Source organism: Xiphias gladius, chromosome 21 (assembly GCF_016859285.1).
Source record: "Xiphias gladius isolate SHS-SW01 ecotype Sanya breed wild chromosome 21, ASM1685928v1, whole genome shotgun sequence".
Lineage (NCBI taxonomy): Eukaryota > Metazoa > Chordata > Actinopteri > Istiophoriformes > Xiphiidae > Xiphias > Xiphias gladius.
The window spans coordinates 14,389,839-14,412,825 of NC_053420.1; the positions used below are offsets into that span (position 1 = coordinate 14,389,839).

The following is a 22,987-nucleotide window of genomic DNA, read 5'->3' on the forward strand; positions in this document are numbered from 1 at the left end:
TCACTTTGGGCTCTGGGAAATTAGAATGGGCATTTTTCACTAATGTCTGACACAGCCTAGACAAAGCAATTAACCTAGGAGTAGAGAAAATAATCAGCAAATTAATGAGTAATGGAAATTATATTTAGTTGCAGTCCCTGCAGCCTGAATTGCAATGCTTGGTATTGGCAAGTAAAATTTACCTTTAATATAATGCAACAGTCAACCAAATAAATAAGATATAACATGCTACCCGTGACTTCAATGTTTCCATAGCAATAGCCATCTCTTTTACAAACCCACAATGTGTATGAAAAATATAAACAAATGCATGTACAAGCATTTGGTTGTTATGTTCTTTATATTATGTTGTTATTACACTTGGATGCTGGATTTTTTTTACAGCCTTCGGAAATAACGTTACACGTTTCCCTAGAAATACCAGGTGTGTAACAGGTACAATATGAGGTCTGGTGGACATGAAAATGAAGCCATAAGGCGCGGAATATAGGTGCCGTTGTTTTTGTCGTCGCTTTTTCCTGTGATGAGCTCCAGACTGAGTTCGATGAATTCGGTTTATCAGTTTGACCAATCAGAGCACGGTGCGCGTTACGTGCGAGGTGAGGCGGTGACCTGCGATTGGCTTAGGTGGTTTTTTCCAAAGGGGCGTATTTTTCAAGCCATCTTGACTGAATATTTAGCCTCATCCAAGGTACATAAATTTGATTTCTTCGGGATTTTGCTGCCCCCAAATTGAAAACCGGCATCGTTTGAAAGGTTTAAAGCACAGCTATGAGACCAGGTAGAGTTTATGTGTTTGACCGGAGTCACGGCGGAGAGGTGAGGTGCTGAAGATGACGCTGTCGCTCCTGAAATTACCGGCTAGCTAAGCTAACGGCTAGCATGTCCGCCTTGGTTGTAGTCTGTCACTAGCTGACATTTAGCTAGGTGCAGTTATTCTGTTTGGCACTCGCGCTGCAGAGGACGATTTCACAAGGTAAACGACTCTGATATTTTCCCTATTTTCAGCATTGCTTAGAAATTCTACCGTTTTGTTATACGACTCCTGTGTGTCCTGTCCGACCGAATAACGTTATCACATCAGCAAGAGAAAATCTTTTTTTGCAGGGGTCTGGAGTACAAAGCAATGCCCGAAACGTTGCACATTGGCAGTGTCGTGACCTAATGTATACATGCAATAAATTTATGCATTAAGGCACGGTGCATACAGTGCATGTGCTTTCTGGTTGCTTTTGGCATGTATAATTGGGCTGCTAATCAACTTGCAATACAAATGTTGTCTCTGCTGTTGTGCGCCTAAAATGGCTGACAGATGTTAGATACTCTAGATGGTATTTAGCGCTCTTCAACCGAACTACGCACAGCAACAAGGAGAAAAAAAATAGAGGGTGCTGCAATTTGATTGGATTGAGAGAAACATGGCAGTGTGACGGACTCCTGCTGGGACCAATGGAGAGACAGCTGAGCTGCACGCATGCAAGCAGTACAAGTTACTGTACTTGTGTTTGTGCAGCAAGAGTACTTGAGGTAACAAGCTGTGTTTTTTATTACAGCCGCACCAGAGTTGACCCCTTTGTGTCCGGGAATAAAACAAATAAACAAAATCTTACCGGTAAAAAGAAATTAATTATAGGCACACAGAGGAATATAAAATAAGTTTTGAGGGCAGACTAAAACACAATTTTGTAACCAGTTTATTAAATATTAATGAATAAAGGCAGTATTTTATAATTACTTGTTTATAACATTTTAACTACTGTTTTTTAGCTTCTTTCTCTCATTTCAGTAGCATTTTTTATCGAGAAAGTATACATTGAACTGCAAGGAGGTAAAATTAAAGTAATTAACAACCTTGGTGTGATAAGAGGGAGGGTTGCCCAAACTAATGTACACACACAAACGCACACACGCTCAAATAAACACAGATTGGTAGTAGCCACAGTCCTACAGTGGTTCATCTGGGACAGATGGATGTCAGAGTAACAACTTATATTTGATATCGACAAGTCAATCAGTGGGTAAATGGTGATACTCTAAATATTTTCATGGCTTTACATAGGTTTCCAATGGAAATAGCACAATAGTACTGACAACACTGACAATTATTGTTAATTTAAAATTCAACATTTAATGTGGGTGGCAACAGTGATGTGATAACTGATATAAAAATAGTTATTTCCCAGTAAAAATCTGATTCAGATCTCGTAGGGAGAGAGTACAAACAACATATACAGTACAATAAAGACAAAACAATAGCAACCCGGTGGAACTGCAGTACAACATTGATTACCATTTTACCAAAGGTAAAAAAAAACTGTTATATACCAAAATATACTTTAACATGTATAAGATAGATAGTCTACATATTACTTTGGCAAGTACTTTTTTCCCACTATTCTCTATACTTTCATTCTTACATTTAAACAAAATGTGATGCTCACTACAGTAACTTAAATCAGTGCGATAATTTTTTTTCCTTCTCTTCTGTTAGGGAGCTGGTGTAAACTCCCATGCGGAAGGTGAGGAGGTGGGAATGTGAGACAGTTGTTCACGGACTCAACATGGGTAGGGGTCGAGGCAGAGGGAGAGGAAGGGGCAGGGGATCGTCTGGCCAGTTACGGCCCCCCTCACCCTACAGACTGCAGCTCTCTCCATCCAGGGAGACTTTGACATATGCTCAGGCACAGAAAATAGTGGAAGTGGACCTAGATGGAAGGCTCCATCGGATTAACATCACAGATCCTCTGCCAGTTATTACTGAGGATGAGATGATGGCCCAGGACATTGCTGAGTGCAACAGCAACAAGGAGAACAGTGAGCAAACGCAGAGTAAACCCAGATCGTGGAGGAAACCCTCAAACAGTAAAAGCAGGAGGAGTGTTAAAAATACATCTCACCAGAACCAACGTTCTGGCTCCCAGCAGCACAATGGAGCCACTAATTCCTTCCAGCACCCATCCAACCAAAGCCCTCTGCCTGAGCCCAACTTCCGCGTGCTGAGCTCAGTTTGCCCTTCAGAGGCGCCTCCTCTCCCTGCAGCATACTACCGCTACATAGAAAAGTCAGGGGAGGAACAGGACAGTGTGGCTGAGTATGACATGGACGAGGAGGACCTGGCCTGGCTGGAGATGGTGAACCAAAAGAGGGTCTCTGATGGTCATGCCTCTGTATCTCCAGACACTTTTGAGCTGCTGATTGATCGTCTGGAGAGGGAGTCCATCCTGGAGTCCCGTAGCCAGGCTCTGTCCCAGAGTGCAGTCGATGAGGATGCCTTCTGCTGCGTCTGCCTGGATGACGAATGTCTCAACAGTAATGTCATCCTGTTCTGTGACATCTGCAACCTGGCCGTCCACCAAGAGTGTTACGGTGTCCCCTACGTACCTGAGGGCCAGTGGCTGTGCCGCTGCTGCCTGCAGTCCCCTTCCCGTCCTGTAGACTGTGTGCTCTGCCCCAACCGAGGAGGTGCCTTCAAGCAGACAAGTGATGGACGTTGGGCCCATGTTGTCTGTGCCATATGGATCCCGGAGGTGTGCTTTGCCAACACAGTGTTTTTGGAGCCTGTTGAGGGGGTCAAGAACATCCCTCCTGCTCGCTGGAAGCTCACCTGCTACCTGTGTAAGCAGAAAGGCAGAGGAGCTTCCATTCAGTGCCACAAAGCCAACTGTTACAGGGCCTTTCACGTCACCTGTGCCCAGAAGGCTGGCCTCTTCATGAAGATAGACCCAGTCCGGGAGACAGGTGTCAACGGTACCACCTTCTCTGTGAAGAAGACTGCATTCTGTGAGCATCACTCTCCTGTTGGGTTTCGGCGGGATGGGTCAGGAGATGAGTCGGTTGATGGAAGACTGGTGGGGGGCAGAGGGAACCGGGGTCAAAGGTCATATACTCAAAGCCCCCCCTCACCGCCGAACAAGAAGGCTACCAAAGGCCAGAAAAAGAAGAATACGAAAGGGTCTGGTGGGTCGACACGTCGCTCAAATGTGCCTGTGCTGCTCGTGCCTCAGATCCCCTCTCACAGGTGTGACATGTGCATACTGTGAGATTTTACATAACCCAGCATGTCCAGTTAATTTCACTGTAGTGTCTGTTATCTTAAAAGAGGTTATTCATATATCTCGCAGGAATCCATAGGAAATGTTTTTACTGTATCTTATGTCATTTTGTTTTGATCCATTGCAATTAATCAATAAATGTCTGTAAAAGTATTTTTACAGAAATTTATTGATATTTTAAATTACCTTATCTCAAGTTAGTGGTGTTGGTATGACCACCAGTGTTGCCACAAAAGTTTTAATGTACAACTCTTACATTTTCACAGGCTGAACAAGATCTGCACAGGAGTCGAAGTCCAGAGAAAGAATCAGTTCATGCAGAGGCTTCATAACTACTGGTTACTGAAACGTCAGTCACGAAATGGGATGCCTTTAATACGCCGCCTTCATTCCCATCTACAGGCCCACAGGACTGCAGAGCAGGTGAGAGATTATGGACTGTGTGTATGTAAAAATGAAAATTATAGAATAATATAATTTTTTGCATATAACTATATATAATAACTGCAATTACTGCAATTGCAGCACAATAGTAATTATATTGTTATATTGTACCTTTGGTTTAGCATAGTCGTGAGCACGCAATATTTCACAGGAAACGGTTTTAGATGACTGAAAGTGGAATCACAGCACTTCTATTCTTTGTTGCATTTTCACACTCGTGACTGCAAACTAAGCACATGTGGTTTTGCCATACTTAACGCTACGACTGTGCCCATAACTTGGACTTGTTTGGAACTGGTATCCAGAATTAATTTACTATAAAATATACAAACAATAAAGTCTGTTCAAAACAGAGTCAGCCATGGCACTCACTATGTTTGTATTCTCACACACTGAAATCAAGCATAAACCCAGACATCACACTTTGCAATAGCCAATTCAGATAGATGGCAAGCTTCTACACAAGCCTTCACTGTTCTGTCACCTTCGCTGTTGAACTCTCGCTGCTGCAGAGGGCGACAGCGTGTAAAAACTTGTGGATGTTGATTTTAATCTATTGCCCACTCACATATAATGCCAGGGGATGGCTTAAGCTGTTTTAACCAACTAGTGCAGGTTAAAAAAAAAAGGTTTATCGGTAGTGGGTAAGATGGTAAAATACGATGCTAATTATAATGGATTTCGAAGCTGAATCCGAAATCTCATCTCTTTGTCCTTGCTCCTTTGTGTCCAGAGGGAGCCTGACGAGAAGCTGTGTGCTGCAAGAGAGGAGCTTCGATACTGGCAAAAGTTGAGGCAAGACCTTGAAAGGGCCAGACTTTTGGTGGAGCTGATCCGCAAGAGAGAGAGGCTAAAGAGAGAACAGGTGCGTTACAGAGGAAATATGAGGCATGAGACAAGCTATAATTACTTAGGGTATTTTCATTAGACTCCTCTCAGTATTGCCATTCACAAACATCTCTGTTAGAACTGCAACAATTTCTCAATTAATTGATTAGTTCATTGCCACTTGTGTCAAATTGAGTTGATTGTCAAATGGGAATATTTGCAGATTTTTTTGTAGTCATGTATGATAAGTATCTGAATATCGGACAATACAATCAATTTAAAATGTGTTACCTTGGGCTCTGAGAAATTGTTATGGGCAGTTTTTACTGTTTTCTTACCCGTTGTAGACCAAACAATTAATCATTGAATTGAGAAAATAATAGGCAGATAAATTGACAATGAGAATAATTGTTAGAGGCAGCTGTAATCTCTGTTCTTTTCAGCATTCGTCATTGAACCTTTTAAGAGTGACCTTGTATTTCCTCTCCTCTCCCCTCCACTGTGTGTTCACGTCATATATCTCCAGATGAAACTTCAGCAGGCTGCTCTTGAGTTGAAGTTGACCCCAGCATTGGTGCTTCTCCGATCCACCTTGGACCAACTGCAAGAGAAGGACATGACTAAAATCTTTTCTCAGCCTGTCAATCTATCAGAGGTTGGTGCAGTTTGAAAACAGTCTGTCTAATTACACCCTTTTCATTGAGCAGCATATTTACTTAGTCTTTATCATGACTCAGCTAATCTTCTGATTATAATAATTCACTGAGGTCCCAGATTACTTGGAGTTTATTTCCCAACCCATGGACTTCTCCACCATGCGTACCAAACTGGAGGGACATGCCTACTGCTCCATCACGGACCTAGAGAAGGACTTTGACCTCATGATTTCCAACTGCCTCAAGTACAACTCCAAGGACACCATGTTTCACAAGACAGCTTTACAGCTGCGGGAGGTGGGTGGAGCCATCCTCCGCCACGCTCACAGACAGTCTCAGAGCATTGGCCTGGACCCCAGCACCGGCTTGCATCTCCCAGAGGCTCCAAACAAACATGGCTTCTACCACTGTACGTGGGATGACGGTGAGTTGAGAGTGGGAAATAGCTATTTCTTTATGAACGTAACCCACATGCCTCAACCATTCTCATGCCTTTTTTTCCTCAGTCGACTCTCTGCTGGACCCAGAGAACAGACTGCACTTAACCACAGATGAGCAGCTAAAAGCCTTACTGGATAAACTGGACATGGTTACATCCATGCGCACCAGTGGTGGTCGAACCAAACGCATTAGGCTTCTGCGCCGAGAGATCAACACTCTCAGACAGAGGGTGAACCAGCAGCAACAAAACACTCAGTCCGTGAATGGTAATGACAAGGAGGATGAAGGAAAAGAAGATGAAGAAGAAGAAGAAGAGGAGGAGGAGGAGGAAGAAGAGGAGGAGGAAGAGGAGGAGGAGAAGGAAAAGAAAATAGAGAAGACAAATATTGTGGATACTGGACCTTTGACTGCAGTGTCCAGCTCTGGGACAGGTAAAATTATTTTTACTCTGTATGATTCAGTTACTTTTCTTAAATGGAATTGGGCTTCATGCCCTTACTAATATAACTTAACCAATAACTGCACTCATTATAAATTATTCATGATTAGTGTTGCAGCTGACAAAATTTCATCATCGATTCATTTACTAATTAGGTTTACAATTAATGAATCAATCATCCAACATTGCCAGAGTCCAATTGGATGTCTTCAAATGTCTTACTTTATCTGACAAATAAACAAAACAAAAAAACCCCAAAGATATTCCATTTGCTGTGATATAAAACAGAGAAGAGCAGCAGATCATCACATTGGATAGGCTGTAACCAGTGAATGGTTGGAAATTTTGTAAGATTAATCCACTAATTGTTTTTATGACACATATAAGCTGTATTTATAATACTGAAATAATTTTTTCTTCGATCAAGATGACTCTCCACCTGTGCTAGAACTTACTTGCCCGGTGTCATCACCACTGCCGGGAGATGCTCCTCTTGAGCCTCCTGTCCTGGGTATCGTAACTGGAGGGCGAAGGTCACCAGGGCGCTCCTACAAGCGTCAGAGATCATCCCGCAGTGGGAGCAAAAGCCAAGTTGAAGATGAGGCTGAAGTTGGTGAAACGCCATCTTCACAACCGGAGGCTGTTCACGAGGTCACACCACTGGGAAAACCCCCACCTCTGCCTTTGGCTGGAGTTGGTCGTCGTACGTCTGTTCTGTTTAAAAAAGCTAAAAATGGGGCACGGATGACAAAAACCAAGTCCCCACCACAACAGAATGGGAAAACGTCCGAGGGTAAAACCAATGGGTTGGAGAGCATCACTGCTAGTCCAAATTCACCCAGTGTGACAAACATCACCACCTTACCTCCCACTCCAAACACTTCCCCTGCACCTCCCTCTCCTTCCTCGCATCACCTGAGGTCCAGAGGCCTCAGTTCAGAAAACGAAGCAGACAAACTCCTACCACCACCCAGAGAAGCAGGTAGGGATAAAAAAAAAAAGATTACTTTAATCCTGAAAGAGATTCATGAGATTCATAAAGTCCGTATCAGTCAGGATGTCACTTGTGTTTGTGCTAGGCCTCACCAATGGGAAGCACACCTCTGCAGACCATGATGATGACGACGAAAAATTAAAGTGAGTATGGAGAGGTGCATAATCTTTGTTGGTATTGAATTATAGCTTAATAGCCTTATAATAAGTTCATTATAAATTGTACCTTTTAAAGCTGTTAGAATCAGTATTTTTATATTAACAGTGAATCACTACTACAAAGAATTATCACCCGACTGCAGCTCTATGGAGCTTTATAGCGGGTATCAGCTTTTTGTTTTGTTTTTCTGGCCCACAACTTTTCTGTTTTAGGTCACTCTCACCTATGTCATAGTTTTTGGCCACTGCATGCAGTGGTTCTCAGTTTAAAAAATGAAAAAAATAAAAAAGCTCTAAAAACCCACTGTACACTACCCGCTCAGCACCAGACAACAAGCGGATATAGTGGACTATTTAGCAGAAGAGCTGTATATTTCCCAGATAAGTTGGAGGAGACCAAACCTGAGCTAAAAGGAGGGTAAATATTGGACTTGAAATCATCAGGTGGACACAAACACGACTCCAAATGAAGGCTAATGTTGCTTTGTATCTGCTGGATCAGTAAATAACAAACTGGTTTCTAACGTGTGTCATATTGACTTGAAATGTGATAATATATCAATGTTGTGCTCACAACTTTCTTCTGCTATCCCCAAGGCGCCAAAAAATCAGTTATTGCAGGTTAAAAATCATCCACCGCTCTCTTTCTTTCCTTGTTTACAGCTGTAGTGTCTCCCCACCCAAACGTAGTCGGGGTAAACCTGCACTGGCCAAAGTCCCTAGCAGTGAGAATGGAGACATCTGTGGGTCTGGTGTGTATCAAGAGAGGGCAATCAAAATACAGTGAAATGCCTCTGTTTTTGTGTGTGTGTTGGATGTGTAGTGCAAGATTATAAACACAAAAAAAAGAGAGAAAAAAACGAATTGTACAATTTTCATGACCATTACCGTTCAGTTCAGTTCAGTTTTAAGTTTGGGGTCAAGAACTGTCATGAATACAAATTAATTGGATATATTGGAATATCCTGTTCACAGGAAAGTCTACACTTCTGTCTTTAGATAGTGAGACAGAGCTCGCACCACTGGACCTAGTTTGGGCCAAATGCAGAGGATATCCGTCATACCCAGCAATGGTGAGAATGGATTCAATCTTTTAGTGTATGGCTCACATACCAAGCTTTTTTTTGGCTGATGTCTTAGAGCTGATATAAATAAATAAAAAAAACCCTTGATGCATCCCGTAGAAGGGAATAATTATTCAATGTACTCTAACTGACAGAATTTACTGTTACAGATTGTTGACCCTGACATGCCCCAGGAAGGGCTTCTTCACAACGGCATCCCCATTCCAGTGCCTCCTGTGGAGGTGCTTAAACTGGGCGAGTGGCGACAAACGGACGAAGGCGAAAAGCTCTTTTTAGTCCTTTTTTTTGACACCAAAAGAACTTGGTAAGATTTGGACATGCAGGATAAAGCTCATGTTGAACTGGGAATAGTCTTGCTCACTTTGAAAATTTTCCCTCTTGGTTTTCAGGCAATGGCTCCCTCGTAACAAACTACTGCCGCTTGGGATGGATGACACTGTAGACAAACTGCGCTTAATGGAAGGCAAGAAACCCAGCGTTCGCAAGTCTGTACACACTGCGTATGACCGGGCCATAGTACATTTAAACCACGTGAGAGGAAATCTTAACTTCACTCCCTCCAATTTTATATGAATTTAGCTGAAACATTTTATCCTCTTAAACAGGCTGCCTGGTTATATGTATAGAAGCTTTATCAATGCTCTTAAAAAGGTGGAAAAGTAAAATTTAGGATTACCAACGTTTCCAACAGTTAATGGTATTTGAAGGTTTTCTGTTTAAAACTGATGCTCTGGTTTTTAAAATGGAGAGAAAAGGTGCTTGAACACATTTTGTAGATGAATTTATTCATTTATTCACATAATTTTTAAAAAAAGGTTTTACACAACCACTGTTGCTATGTGTTCATATAAAGTTTTTATTTTAGGCCAAAGCGAGTCAAGACTTGAGTGAGAAAAGTGTAAATATTTAATCTTGAAAGGGATTGTCTTGATTCAGATCATATTTAGACTGTATTTGCCATAGAAATGTAACTGTGTTTATTGAAGCGTGAAAGTCCCACTTAATTTTCACGTCATATCTGGACTCTATGGAAATTTGGTTTTTACAGCTGTGGATGAAAATTTATATGTCGCTGTCAGAAAATGTCTTTGAAAATTCTAAGTGGTACTGGTAATATTAAAAAATCATTTATTTAATATTACCAGTATCTTCAAAAAGTCACCAAACTAAAAAATAAAGAGCACTGTGTAGCTTATGCACTTAAATCTACAGAGGTGTTGTACTCTACTGCTTAAGACACCTTGATCAGCAAACAGGTATATAGTAGTAACTTATAAAGAAGGCAGATCGCCCCAGAAATGATAAAGTGTTGTTATGCTTTTCCTTTCAGCCATGAAGAAGGTTTGCTGTTGCCTAGATCATTTAAAGTTAACACTACATACGTGACACTTTAAAGTGCTCCTGCTTTCTCAAATTACACTTGTTTACTCGCTAAACTTTAATAGTAACCCATATTTCCAGTTATCCCTCCATTAAATCACATGGTATCTAGTCTTTTACTTACTATTGATTCATTTAAGCAGAGTGCTATTCAACAAATATGTCAACCTTGCTGGCATTGACACTGAATTTAAAGCCAAGCCTGAAGTGAAGCATAACTGGTTCTACGTTTGACTCTTAGAATAAGTTTTGGGTGTGTACGCATTTTATTTACAATTCTGCGAATACCTCTGCAGATACAATAGAAGAACGATTCAAATGAGTAGAATTACTGATAAATTTTGGTTAAATGGCTGCAAATGCAAACATTCATGAACTTTTAGTCCAGCTATGACATGTTTTGGGTGGGACTTGAGAGGATTTTACTTATTTTTCCATATTGTGAAACTGTATTATGATACTAGAATGTTGGAGTACCCGGTGCAGCTACTTGGTTAGTAAGATGTGACGCCACTAAAGAAGTGAAGCTGATTATTTTGTGGTTATTATGACAAAGTCTACTGCAATCACTCACTGAAGAAGTTGCAATTGTTTGCAAATCTGGCTGAAATGACTTGAAAAGCACAATCGGTTTGTTTTTAAAAAGAACTTGTAGGATTGGTGACTCCTGGAGCCATATGTGTGGCATAAACTGTGTGTGTGTGTGTGTGTGTGTGTGGGTGTGGGTGTGTGCGGGTGGGTGTACACATGATATACATATATGTATACAACCTCAGTGTAGTAAAGGTGCATGTGTATAGTTTTGTAAATATGTAAATGTATGTTTATATTGGCTTACATTAAGTAATTTAAGGAATGCAAAAATCAAATTTAGATTTTAATTTATAATTTGTGGCAGTCGAGAGTGTTATTTAAAAAATAAAATATTGAAAAGATTTATGTATGATGCTAAGTAGCTCTTTGTAATAGTGACGGTATTCACCAACATGTCAGAACATAACTCTCTAGAAGTGAGGTGGCACAAGACCTGAGCTCTGTAGGCAGCAGTGACTGCAGTCGCCTAAAGGACGTTTTTTTTTGTTTGTTTTTTTTCATGCTGGCACGGGAGATTTTTGATCTTGTCATTTGAATTGTACTTCAAGATCTGTAAATCTGCCTGAGACAATATTTTCTCATACAAGAATAAATGCTGTTTGAAACAAACTGGCTGCGTATGTAAGTCATTTTTAAAGATTTGTATCTGTTTGATCAGTTTATCACACCGTAGCATCTTGGTTTCCCTCCAGTCAAGGTGTCCTCTGAAGATAAATCAAGTATGAGAAGATTAGACAACAAGAAGGTCAAGTTCATCCACATTTTTAAACTGAATACATCAGGACTGTTCAACTGCCTGACCCCTTTTAAAAGGCTCCAAATGTGGCTGAGAAATTGAGCCTCCCTTTTCCAGAATTTAGAAGACGAAGTCTAACCTTCACAGACTTCCGTGTTATCCCATAATACAGTGCTGGTCAGGTCAAGTGTTAAGCTTATCATATTTAACTTGTCAGGAAAGAAATATCAAGTGACCATATTGGATATATCAGGTTTTGTTTTTTAGATCAATAACCACTGTCGAACTGTATCATATTAATTGGACCGATGTTATGTGGTAAATAATAGGAAGCCAGGCATAAACATGACTTCTCGTGAGCAGCCTTGGTTTGATGTGAGTCACACGGCATTACAGGAAACACCTAGTATTATACTGATATTCACCAATAACCAGGTACAATATTTGTCATGTGTTCACAATGTTACAAGTCACAGCTTGTACTCTAAACATGTTTATCTTGAAGCTTGTCCCAGTTCTGGTGTTAACACTGTTGGCCGTTTAAAGGGAAGTTTTTGGTGATAACATTTTAAGTGTAACTGCCCAAACACAACATTAGTGTTGATTTTGGTGAGGCTAGACTGATTAACTTAAGAACAAGGTTCAGATTAATAGAGCCAGCCTCTGAAATTGGACACAGCAAATGACACTGATGATTGACATGTCATTAAAAGTCTTAAGTGTTGGTAATGCTTTATTTTACCTTTTAGTTTCCTATAGTGTTTCCTGGAAAGAGCTATGTAATTTAGTACCAATTGTAGGGGGAATATCTTAAGTTACACAAGCAGTTAAATGGAAATCTAGTACAAAACTACACAGTTCTTTCCAGGAAAACTCAGAGCATTATTATGTAAATTACAGACCTGCAAAAAATCAAGCATTTCTTAATGTTAATTTGTCCTTTTCTGGTAGATAATAAATGAAGCTTAATCACTACACCTCTACTTAATTAGGACAAGTGTACATTTGTGCAACCTTGGATTTATTTCCTAACACTATAGACATACTCTTAAGACTTGGATTGACAGGAAATTCCTCAGAGGACACAAGGATGTGGCTACTCTTTATAGACCATCTTTACAAAACTTATCCAAAAGTGAAGAACCTGAACTCACTACATCAGGTGTCAACTGATAATCATACTAGAAGTATCTGAAGAAAAACACTGCATGAGCTCAGAGGCAACTTCTTATTTTAACAGATGATCTCCAGACTGACAAGAATGGACTTGTATTAATGAAAACAATAACAGTGTAAATGGCAATCATGTAAAGTGACCAGGTGTAACAGGCTGAGATATTTGTTTTCTGCACAAAATGTAACATGAATTAAACCTGCTCGTTTTCAGTTGAGTGGAAACATTAGTGGGATATAAAACATGTTTTGAAGTTCTGTCACTGGAATAGCCAACCAATTCATATAGGACAATTTGTCTATTCAAGCTTCATTATAACGCATGGTGGCCCATCCCTGTTCTGGCAGCTCGAGTTGTTATTCCGGTTTATGCTGAGCCCAAAAATACAACATACTCTCAGTTCTTGCATATCCTGTTTTGTAACATTTGGATGATTGTGTGTCAGGGAAGAAAAAAAAAAAAAATCTATGCGACAACTAGTCTGAGAAAGGTAGTTTGTAGATTAGGTTCATTTTTCTCCTCATTTAAATTTACACAAGAAAGACTCAATGACTTGTTATAGCATATGAATGAATTGTCATCTGTGTGATACATTCACAGTCCATGAGGAATATTTCTCTCGTGTTGCAGTAATAAAACAATATAAAAACATTTAAATATCATTGCAGTTATATTCTACCACGGGTCAATTTAAAACGTACTAATGCTGTTTTGCCCTGACTGTTTTCTGATCGAAAGCAGTGATGTAATGACATGCTTTCTTGTTAAGGTAAGGAAATAATACTAGTTTCAAAAGAGATAATTCCTTCTTAAATAAACATAAAACGTAGTGTTTGATTCCAGTAGTCAATGTCTGTCAAGTCCAACAGGTGTCAAAACAGGGTTCAAAAATATCTTGGAACCAGTGTACAAACTATTGATGAATGAGGCAGAGCCACCTCTATTGGAGCACTAAGCAAGTCCTATAGAAGAGATAAGAAGCCGTTATCTGTGGAGTCTTGCTGGTCAGATTTTCCACCTCGAGAGCTCTTGCTGGGATTTGGGGTGGTTGAATACTTTGGGGGGTATCTGATGAAGAGACGGTCCTCCTCCTTTTTAATCCACCTTAAAAGTTTAGTGATAGCTGTAATAGCACAGGCCTTTGTCACCAGAGGACTGAAGCAGGTGTAGAGCTCAAATTTACTTGTGACCTAGAGTGGAGAGAAAAATTGATATTTTAGGTGAGGACATCAAAGTTGATCCTAAAAGAAGCTGCAACAATTTATGACTCGGTGTTTAAATTCACGTTACTAACTGGGTTACAATCGGCCATCCAGTAAGCTGTTTTCTTAAAAAGCTTAAAGTAGGTGTGATGAAAGAAAGGATCGTTACATGTTTGTACAGTACATCCTCATGTTCAAAATAGTCCCGTCCAAAGTATGCATTAAACTGAAACTAATACAAAGTGGACTCCAGAAGTCCAAATAACTCAACCAGTGAATATTTGATTATTTGTAAAATCAAGACCCAATCAGGATGTGTAGAGCCGTGACAATTAGTCAATTAATCGACTAGTCGGTTGTCAGAAATGTAATGGGTAACTATTTTGATAATCAATTAATTGTTTCAGTCTCTTTTTAAAAAAAAAAAAACAAAAAATGCCCAAAACTTAGTGATTCCATCCTCTCAAATCTCATGATTTATGCTTTTTGTTGTCATATATTATAGTAAACTGAGCATCTTTGGGTTTTGGACTGTTGGCTGGACAAAACATACCATTAAAAAAAAACATCAACTTGGCCTATGGGAAATTTAAAAGCCTTTTTTCTTTTACTATTATCTGAATAAAAATGATTTAACGGTGCTCTTGCTGCAACCATAAGTCCTTGTAACTTGCACACAGGAAAAAAGAAATCAGGATGCAGCTAATTATATTACTACTAGTTAAAAACAAGTATGTACTGCTTCCAAAATAAGATTAGAGTGGGGGAGGAATCTTATTACTGACCTGCTGCATGTACAGTGCATCCAGAAAGTATTCAGACCCCTTCACTTTTTTCCCAGCTTAATGTTTAAATCATTTAAATCAATTTTTTCCTTGCATCAATCAAAACTCATTTTTTTGGGGTTTTTTTTTCTTTTTTCTTTTTGTAGCCTTCCCATGATCTGTGTCTTGACACAATCCTGTCTCCGAGCTCTGCAGGCAGTTCCTTTTCATGGATTGGATTTTGCTCTGATATGCATTGTCAGCTGTGAGACCTTATGTAGACAGGTGTGCGCCTTTCCAAATCATACCCGATCAATTGAATTGACCACAGGTGTACTCCAGTCAAGGTATGGAATGATCTCAAAGATGATCAAAAGAAGTGGGAAGCATCTGAGCTATGTTTCAAGTGTCTGAATACTTACGTATGTGGTATTTCAGTTTTTCCATTTCAATGAATTAGCAAAAAATTCTAAAATTCCGTTTTCACTTTGTCATCATGGGATACTGAGTGTAGATTGATGAGGGGAAAAATTAATTTAAATGATTTTAGCATCAGGCTGCAACATAAAACGTGAAAAAAGTGAGAGGGTCTGAATACATTGTATGCATGAATTTAAGGTGCATGTAAACAAATTTGTGTGCTTACCTATATAACCTGATTTCTCTGACTAACCTGGTTTCTTGAGTACATGTAAATGTGGTTTAGGGTTAAGGTGTTCTTTCTGAGAAATTGATAACCCTTAAACTGTATTTAGACACACCCAATACATCAACAACCAACACACCAATACACACAAAGACAGTGTTCAGGAGAAGTATATAATAACATTAAGTATGTATCCGTATAGCTACACAAGCACATACCCATGCTAGCAGAGTTTCTCTCTCAGCGACGTGGTAGATGAGCTTGAGGGGCCGTGAGGTGCTGTGGATGCGGCTGTGCATATACCGATAAAGGTCCAGCAGTCTCATTTTCTCCTCTTCACTGCTGTATGGTGCCTCCATCTCTGGGCTACATGCAGCAAAAGAAATCAGAGTATAAAAGGTTACATGTGACAGAAAAGTCATATAAAGTTCTCTGATAAACAAAAATCCAGTATAATAGTACAGCGACATAATTGATTGAATGATTAATTTTTAAATAATTTAAACCATTCATTAATGATACTGATGGTGCACAATTACACAGTAAAATACCACAACACAGCTTTCAAAATGATTTGAAGGGAGACTTTTTTCTATTTGTTACATTGTTCCGGACAGTACTAAGTAAATAAAATTGTTTTTGCCGTGATTATTTGCATAATTTCACTTTAATTTTCAAGGTTTTGATTGGGTGCTAGCTCATGTAACAGGACAACTAATTATTTTCAGTTCAACTAATTAGGAGATAAGCAGGATTAGTGGAATACAATTTGAATTTCTTACAGTTTTTATTTCTCTGTGCCCTTGTCATTGGTCGCCCTATTATTCTTAGGTACTCGATATAAAAAAAACAGGACAATGTAATATGTAAAACACCAACCACACTGAGCTGTATTTTTTTTCTTTGAGTAAACGGGCTTTTATACTTTCTCTTACACAAAGTATTTATATGGTGCATGAGCCATGGCTTTCATGTAAAAGAGTTCACACATTTAAAAAAAGGTTATATGACAGACAAATATCACTGTCTAACATGAAGTGCGATTTAAAATACTTTACAAAAGCTTGAAATAAATAACTTTTTTTCACTTTTTAAACAAAAGCACCAATGAAGAACCAGTACCTCCTGTAGTTGCATGGACAATGACACATACACAAGCACACACACCTGGTGAACTGAGTGAGCTGGCGGTAGTTGTCTGGCACATCAAAGGGCTTGTACATGAAGTGTCTGAGGTCTGAGACGCCCACCTGGCTCACGCTGTATGACTGGGCTTTGGCAATGAGGCTCAGGGAGTTCTGAGCCACCATGGCCTCCTCTATCTTCCTCTTACACTCAGCTACAGCGTAGAAAGCCTCCTTGTCTGTCGAGAGCAGCAGCAAACAAACAGTGCATTCTGGAGGGTCCAAGTAAGAAATATATGCATAAAAGTAACAGTCAGGATTAAAGAGAGGGAGGCAGATGGGAGTCCAGATCTCTCCCGCCTGAAAGGCAGAGGAGGCTCCGATGAGGTTGAGCAGGAGGTGGACATCAGCGGGTTCCAGCCTGGTGTCCTCGATGACAGTTTTCTCTTGGACAATGGTGAGCAGCTGGTTCTTGGCAATGAGGATGGAGAAAACTAGATTGGGCGTAATAGCTTTCTGCAGGATCTGGCTGAGAGAGTCCCTGAGAGAGGATGCTAGGGGTAAGCAGTGTATTGCTGCAAGCAGGAAGCTGGGGTCTGAATCTACCAGGTTGAGGAGGCCGTCTAGGATCTTCTCTGACCCTGCCAGGAGTCTCCTCAGGTCGTAGTTTTTCTTGTGTTCAAAGATGCGGGAAATGCTGGCCTGGGTGAGCATGCTGATGATCTGATAGTACACGTAGAGGAGCTCTCCACGCAGCTGTTGCTCAGACTGACGACTGCTTGAGACGCACACCAGCACTAGGGGCCCTTTCTGTAAGAACACCACAGTGTGTTCCTCTGATGGAAGGAAGAAAAGACATCAGTAAAATAAGGATAATACTGAAAGTAGTGGTGAATGTCAACTAACAACTCCACCCCACCCCCCATGCTTGAAAACATTGGACATCTTTCAGACTTGGAAATACGTGTAAATGTAACAGGCATTTCTAGGATAAAACATTGTATTTCAAATACATACAAAAAGAATGTAAAACAATACTGTAAATGCGTGCATTTCTCCTTATTCCATTGTTTTTCAGACACTGTTCTCAATTGTGCAGCATTTATTTTCAATTGGAAAAAATTAACTTGCCCTTTATAGCCAGAACTACTGACCACCTCTTCCCACAGTCTTCTGCAAAATTTCTACACTTGCTCTCATATAAGAGAATGGAAAACATCTGATCACCTGTGACATATTCACAATAATATTACAACAGCTATGTTGGGGTGGGGGGTCACACTAATGCTCTCACCTGAATAGACTGAGCGGATGATATTATCTCCACTTTGGACAAAGGACACCAGCGCCATCATGACTCCCATTGTGGATGAAAGAGCCTCCTCACTGCCATATCGTGAATAAATGGGTTTGCCTGCTTCACTTAGCACAAAAACATGCTTCCTGTGCTGCCGCCAGCTGTCAGCTGTCACATCCTCATCACGATGAGATATAAATGCAGGAGATTCCTGGGTGCCTGCCTCCAATAAGGGAGATGACCTTCCCTTCACACCTATACCTTGCTCCTCCAGCTTGGCCTTGGCCAACATTGTAACGACAAATTCCCCAGAATCGCTCTGGTCATTGTCTGTGGCAGCAACCTCGGTTCCTCTGTCAGCTGTCTCAGTGGATTCATTGTTCTGATACTCAGAGGTTTCTGTCTCCTCAGTCTGTAGCTTTTTTACCTGGTTAGAAAGCGGTTCTGCATCCAGACTCTGCTCCTGTGCTGTAACGGCCGACAGGTGTAAATCTGCAGGCTCCTCTTTGTCAACAGTGGTACTGTTGTTTCTCTCCGCCAGATCAGGAAACATGTGATTTCCCAAAAGGGAGAGAGAAGTCGCCAAGGTGTCGGCTAAGATGAAAATAAAATAAAATTATGAAATAAATAACGAAAATGAAGTCAGGTGCGCTAAAAATTGGAATAGCTTTAATTAAAGATGATATCATTTATTCACCAGGTGGATTGCTCTCCAGGGGTGAATCACATATCTTCACTCCCTGTGCCTCTCCTTCTTGATGACTGTTTCTCTCCATGATACCATCCCAGTCACTAGAGATTACATAAAAACACACTATAACCAAACAATGCCAAACAAACAGCATTATAACTAATATATTTCAGCGGTTGTAGCTGAACCTTGGGACAGCATGCATCTCAAGTCGCTTATGAATAGGAGCACTCATAATGGACCAGTGACAGGGTCACATGATGACAGAGGAAAACTGGTTAGAGAGAATTACAACTACAAGATGACGAACACGCTGTAGAAAGACTGATTACAACTTCCAGCAGCCTGGTTAATGCTACACTACACGACAGTCAGTTGGACGGAGAGACGAAGGTAACTGTTCCAGGGAGCTAAGGAGCTAACGTTTGTCTAATAACACCTTAAATTAATTATTAACCTAATGATAACTTGTCTGCTAATTTGCACGACGTCGAAAAAGCTTACTTTTGCAATATCATAGATTTTAGACTGTGAATTCCGATGCAGCTCAGTGAATGTTGGCTGCAGTTACACGGATAACACTGCCTGCTAGCAAACGATACACAGATCAATTTCATGGCCTCGGCTTAACAGTGAGCAATGCAGGCAATCGTGGTTAACTACAACTGGAAAGACAGAGACACTTAATAAAACTTACGATTGCTGTGCCGTCGAAACGTTGGGTTGAATACCTTATTTGCTACATAAACTTTCATCCGTTACCCGGTTGCAAACAAGCTGTCAAGAATGAGAAGCAGAAAACAAATTTTCCTCTTACCAAAGCAGACATCCGGAATCTCTTATGACAAGCTCAGCTGACCAATCAGGCTGCTCGGTGGCTTAGGTTAGTCCCGCCCTTCAGGGTACGTTCCAGACAGTGATGTGACGCACTGCGTGAAACTGAAATGTAAAGTTTAGCTGGGTAAGCTACGTATACAACGTATCTGGGGGTGTTTTGGTGATTTGTTCAGTTTTTATTAAAAGTTACCACGGGGGAACATGTGTGAATTGTATTGTTTACTATAATAAAAATTATAAAAGAGGGTTGGCCACTGGTCTTTTCAGCGAAGACATCTGCCATGTAGCTAACGTAGATACGAGCTAAGTGGAGACACTATCCTTAGCATTCCTTACAGAAGTAAGAGCGTTCCCTACGAAAATGTTTGGGAGAACAGTTGAAAGGTTTTTTTGTTTTTTGTTTTTTTTAACCTGCTATCCAGCAGCACGCTGGGTCTTCAGTGTATTTCTCGTCATCTGACAGAGGTCCGATGTATGTCCAGGGGGATAAAATGTTTGTCCGAGGCAAAACCACCGTTTAATTACAATATATGCCTTCCACCAGTGGCCACTGCCTCGGCACGCTGTAGCTAGCGCAGCTGAGAAGAGCAGAGTATGTTGAGGTGCTTGACTTAAATGTTGGCTTCGCCCCTCACACGCATTTTATCATTAGCAGCACACAGCAGACGTAAGTGTGTTCACAAAAAATGCATTTAAATGTGGAACCCGCTCCCAGCTAACATGTCAAAAAGTAACGTGTAATATTTTCCCCTTACGGTTTGCATAGGCAACGCTTTTGGAATAAGGAGTGCTGAGTTTACAATTGGGATGACAAGCTAAATTACTGTTGATAGTAGAATTCCTTTTCATTTGCAGAATGTAATAATGGTGTGTATAAAAGACACAAAATAGTCCGGCACAGCAATAATGAAAGACCCTGTTTAGCTAAAAGAAAAATGTCACACTTTTTTTTGAAGAATGTATACGTTGTGAGATAGCGGGGCTACGTAAACTACGTCATCTCCGATTCCGCAATCCTCCCCACTCATAAACATCGTAACGGTAGAGATGACGACCAGGATATCTTATGCTACCTAGCCAAAGCGATGTTTTTTAAATTGTCCAACGGACACAAAGTTCACCCCGTTGATTTTACATTAGCTGGATAACCGGACACTATGGAGGAACCGTGGGACTTTGAGTTTTTGTCCCGCATCGCTGACAGCTGCTTGTCGTTTCTCTCTGAGTTTGTGGACGACTGGCTCGCCAACGATATGAGAGTCTCCATATTCAAGATATTACTTAGTTGGTTAATTTTAAGTCTTATCGCAATTCACTTAGTATGGAAGGTCTATGGGAATACAGTGAACGACATGTATTACCGACAAGGTGAGTTTTTTTTTTTTCGTCCTCATCAGTATTGCTTGCTAAACTCGTGCTAGCCACGTTAGCTTCATTTCTGTGTGCTTGTGTTGATGTTCAGGGACTGGACAGAACGGAGGCACACCTGATACAGCACCTCACCTGAGTGGATGGTAGGTGTCCAAGCATCACATCGTTTCAAGAAGGTGGCCTACCTTCCTCACACTGTCTGATACTCTGACTGTCTCAGTTTGGTTGGGTCAGCATTATTGCAGGTAGCCAGGTTTGAGAGCTTTCTCCTGTGTTTAGTCTAGTCCTGTAACATTGAATTGTCAGGGGATAGTGTCTCTAGTTGCAAAGTTGAATGGAGACCGTATAATTATGTTCTCTCCACTGAAGCTGCAACATTAATTACCATTATGCCAATGATCAAGGTGGGAGGTAAGGTTAAGTAGTGTTACAGATGTTTTATCTCACTTAAATTGCATTACTCTTATTGTTCTTTTGTCATGGTTTGGTCAGTAATAACATTGTTATTCTTGCAGGGAAAGCAAAGCAGGAGATTCTCTGAAGACTCATCGAGACTAACAAGACAATGGACTTGGACTTTGGACTTTATCAAAGTGAGAGCTGGACAGTTAACATCTCCCGGAGACACTGATTGCACCCACGTTTTCCGAAAACTATCATCTTCAGTGCATTTAAGATGGATGTATCTTCTGGCAACTGCCCAGAGAAACATACAGTTCAAGTGAATGGGAAAGTGGTCTCAGACTTTTGGACCCCACTGTATGTTATCACTATGCATACCAACAGCGTCACACTGATATCCACTAAATTGACTATATACTGCTGCAAGATATTTATTTCAGTCTGTCAGCTTTTGTCAATGAACGGGACTTTATTCTGCATAAAACCTTTGATCTGTTTGGCTTCATGATCGTTCTTCTTTCAAGAGGCTTCAGTACAAATGTGAAAAATATTGATGGGTTTGCGTGTGAATTGAGGATGCTTTAAGGACACAGTTTTGATGACAGACATAAAATTTTCCATTCTGAGACCACAAGAAAAATACTTGATTTGAATTGTGTAAGGAAGGAAAAATTCAGTATTTTTTAAGTCAAGACACAGGATCATGTTCAGGCTGAATTGCAGCAGCAGGACTTACTGAATGATGACAGTGATTGCTGTGCATGTTTCTAGTTATGATTAGAAAGATTGTGGTGGACAGGGTCATTTTTAATCTTTGCTATTTCATAAATAATGCATATGGTCTGTTTGAAGATGGATCCATGAAAATCAGTTCATGTCTTACATCTCCCATGATATTTCCATGAAATTTTAACAACCACTATTTCTCATAACATGTAAGGAGCATTACGTGCACTAAAAGGGAAACACGGAATGCCTGTGTTTTGTATTCACCCCCTCTGACGTTTTCATGTTTCATTCATTTTTTTAAACATTGACTCACAGCAAACTCTTGTGTCAAAGTGAAAACAAATCTCTACAGACTGATTAAAATTAAGTACAAATATAAAATAATGTATTACACATTCATCCAGTTTATGATATCTAAAGTTCACATTTGAATGGAAATTACTTGCCTGTTATCAAGATGCGATAGATAATTTTACCACATGTATCATTTAACTTGCCAAAAACTATTTCATGAAGACAAAGAAACATCTTAAGACATCTGGAACAAAGTGCAAATTTGGGAAAAGATACAAGAACATTTCCAAGGAAGTCACTGAATATTAAAGAGGTCAGGGCAGTAGTGCAGTGGTTAGCACTGTTACTGTCACTATGGCTGGGGAGAAGGAAAACACAGTGTATATAACAGCTTTTGCCCAGATGCTTCCCAAGCTGTAGCTTTATTGTCAGTGAAAAGAAAAACCTACTGAAGGTAGGGTCTGTATCACAAATCACCAGAAACCCAACACCCCTACAATGAAGCATGGTGGCATGTTGTGGGGGTGCTTGTGAATGTAAAGAGTAAATTAATGCAGAAATACATCAAGAGGTCCTGGAGGAAAAACCTGCTGCAGTCTGCAAGAGAACTGTGACTTGGGAGAAGATTCATTTTCAGACAGTAACCTAA

At 40.3% G+C, this 22,987-nt stretch overlaps 3 protein-coding genes across 10 annotated transcripts; 2 read left to right on the top strand and 1 right to left on the bottom strand.

Annotated features, from left to right (window-relative positions):
- The first annotated feature begins 663 nt into the window (after positions 1 to 663).
- On the top strand, positions 664 to 11,653 carry brpf3a (bromodomain and PHD finger containing, 3a). 5 transcript variants are annotated; one of them, XM_040158821.1, is made up of 13 exons: positions 664 to 976; positions 2,492 to 4,018; positions 4,319 to 4,475; positions 5,230 to 5,361; positions 5,851 to 5,979; positions 6,092 to 6,404; positions 6,487 to 6,852; positions 7,288 to 7,842; positions 7,940 to 7,997; positions 8,676 to 8,764; positions 8,988 to 9,085; positions 9,247 to 9,401; positions 9,487 to 11,653. In XM_040158821.1, exons 2-13 carry the CDS (start codon positions 2,511 to 2,513, stop codon positions 9,668 to 9,670), a joined length of 3,744 nt encoding a protein of 1,247 aa, XP_040014755.1. In that variant the 5' UTR covers positions 664 to 976; positions 2,492 to 2,510; the 3' UTR covers positions 9,671 to 11,653. The 5 variants fall into 5 exon arrangements, with proteins under 5 accessions (XP_040014755.1, XP_040014759.1, XP_040014758.1 ...); XM_040158825.1 differs by having other exon boundaries at positions 9,012 to 9,085; XM_040158824.1 differs by having other exon boundaries at positions 6,092 to 6,389.
- An 870-nt stretch (positions 11,654 to 12,523) lies between these two features.
- On the bottom strand, positions 12,524 to 20,529 carry LOC120807121 (vacuolar fusion protein MON1 homolog B-like). Of its 3 annotated transcripts, none has more exons than XM_040158828.1 (7): positions 20,298 to 20,529; positions 19,523 to 19,644; positions 18,712 to 18,806; positions 18,012 to 18,608; positions 16,761 to 17,553; positions 15,812 to 15,959; positions 12,524 to 14,171 (listed from the first exon to the last, which is right to left on the bottom strand). In XM_040158828.1, the coding sequence occupies exons 3-7, from the start codon at positions 18,788 to 18,790 to the stop codon at positions 13,944 to 13,946; spliced, it is 1,845 nt and encodes a 614-aa protein (XP_040014762.1). In that variant the 5' UTR covers positions 18,791 to 18,806; positions 19,523 to 19,644; positions 20,298 to 20,529; the 3' UTR covers positions 12,524 to 13,943. The 3 variants fall into 3 exon arrangements, with proteins under 3 accessions (XP_040014762.1, XP_040014761.1, XP_040014760.1); XM_040158827.1 differs by lacking the exon at positions 20,298 to 20,529 and adding an exon at positions 19,954 to 20,073; XM_040158826.1 differs by lacking the exons at positions 19,523 to 19,644; positions 20,298 to 20,529 and adding an exon at positions 19,403 to 19,515.
- tcta (T cell leukemia translocation altered) lies at positions 19,570 to 21,812 on the top strand. Of its 2 annotated transcripts, none has more exons than XM_040158839.1 (4): positions 19,570 to 19,666; positions 20,683 to 20,910; positions 21,005 to 21,056; positions 21,429 to 21,812. In XM_040158839.1, exons 2-4 carry the CDS (start codon positions 20,700 to 20,702, stop codon positions 21,469 to 21,471), a joined length of 306 nt encoding a protein of 101 aa, XP_040014773.1. In that variant the 5' UTR covers positions 19,570 to 19,666; positions 20,683 to 20,699; the 3' UTR covers positions 21,472 to 21,812. The 2 variants fall into 2 exon arrangements, with proteins under 2 accessions (XP_040014773.1, XP_040014774.1); XM_040158840.1 differs by lacking the exon at positions 19,570 to 19,666 and adding an exon at positions 20,090 to 20,209.
- The last annotated feature ends 1,175 nt before the right edge of the window (positions 21,813 to 22,987 follow it).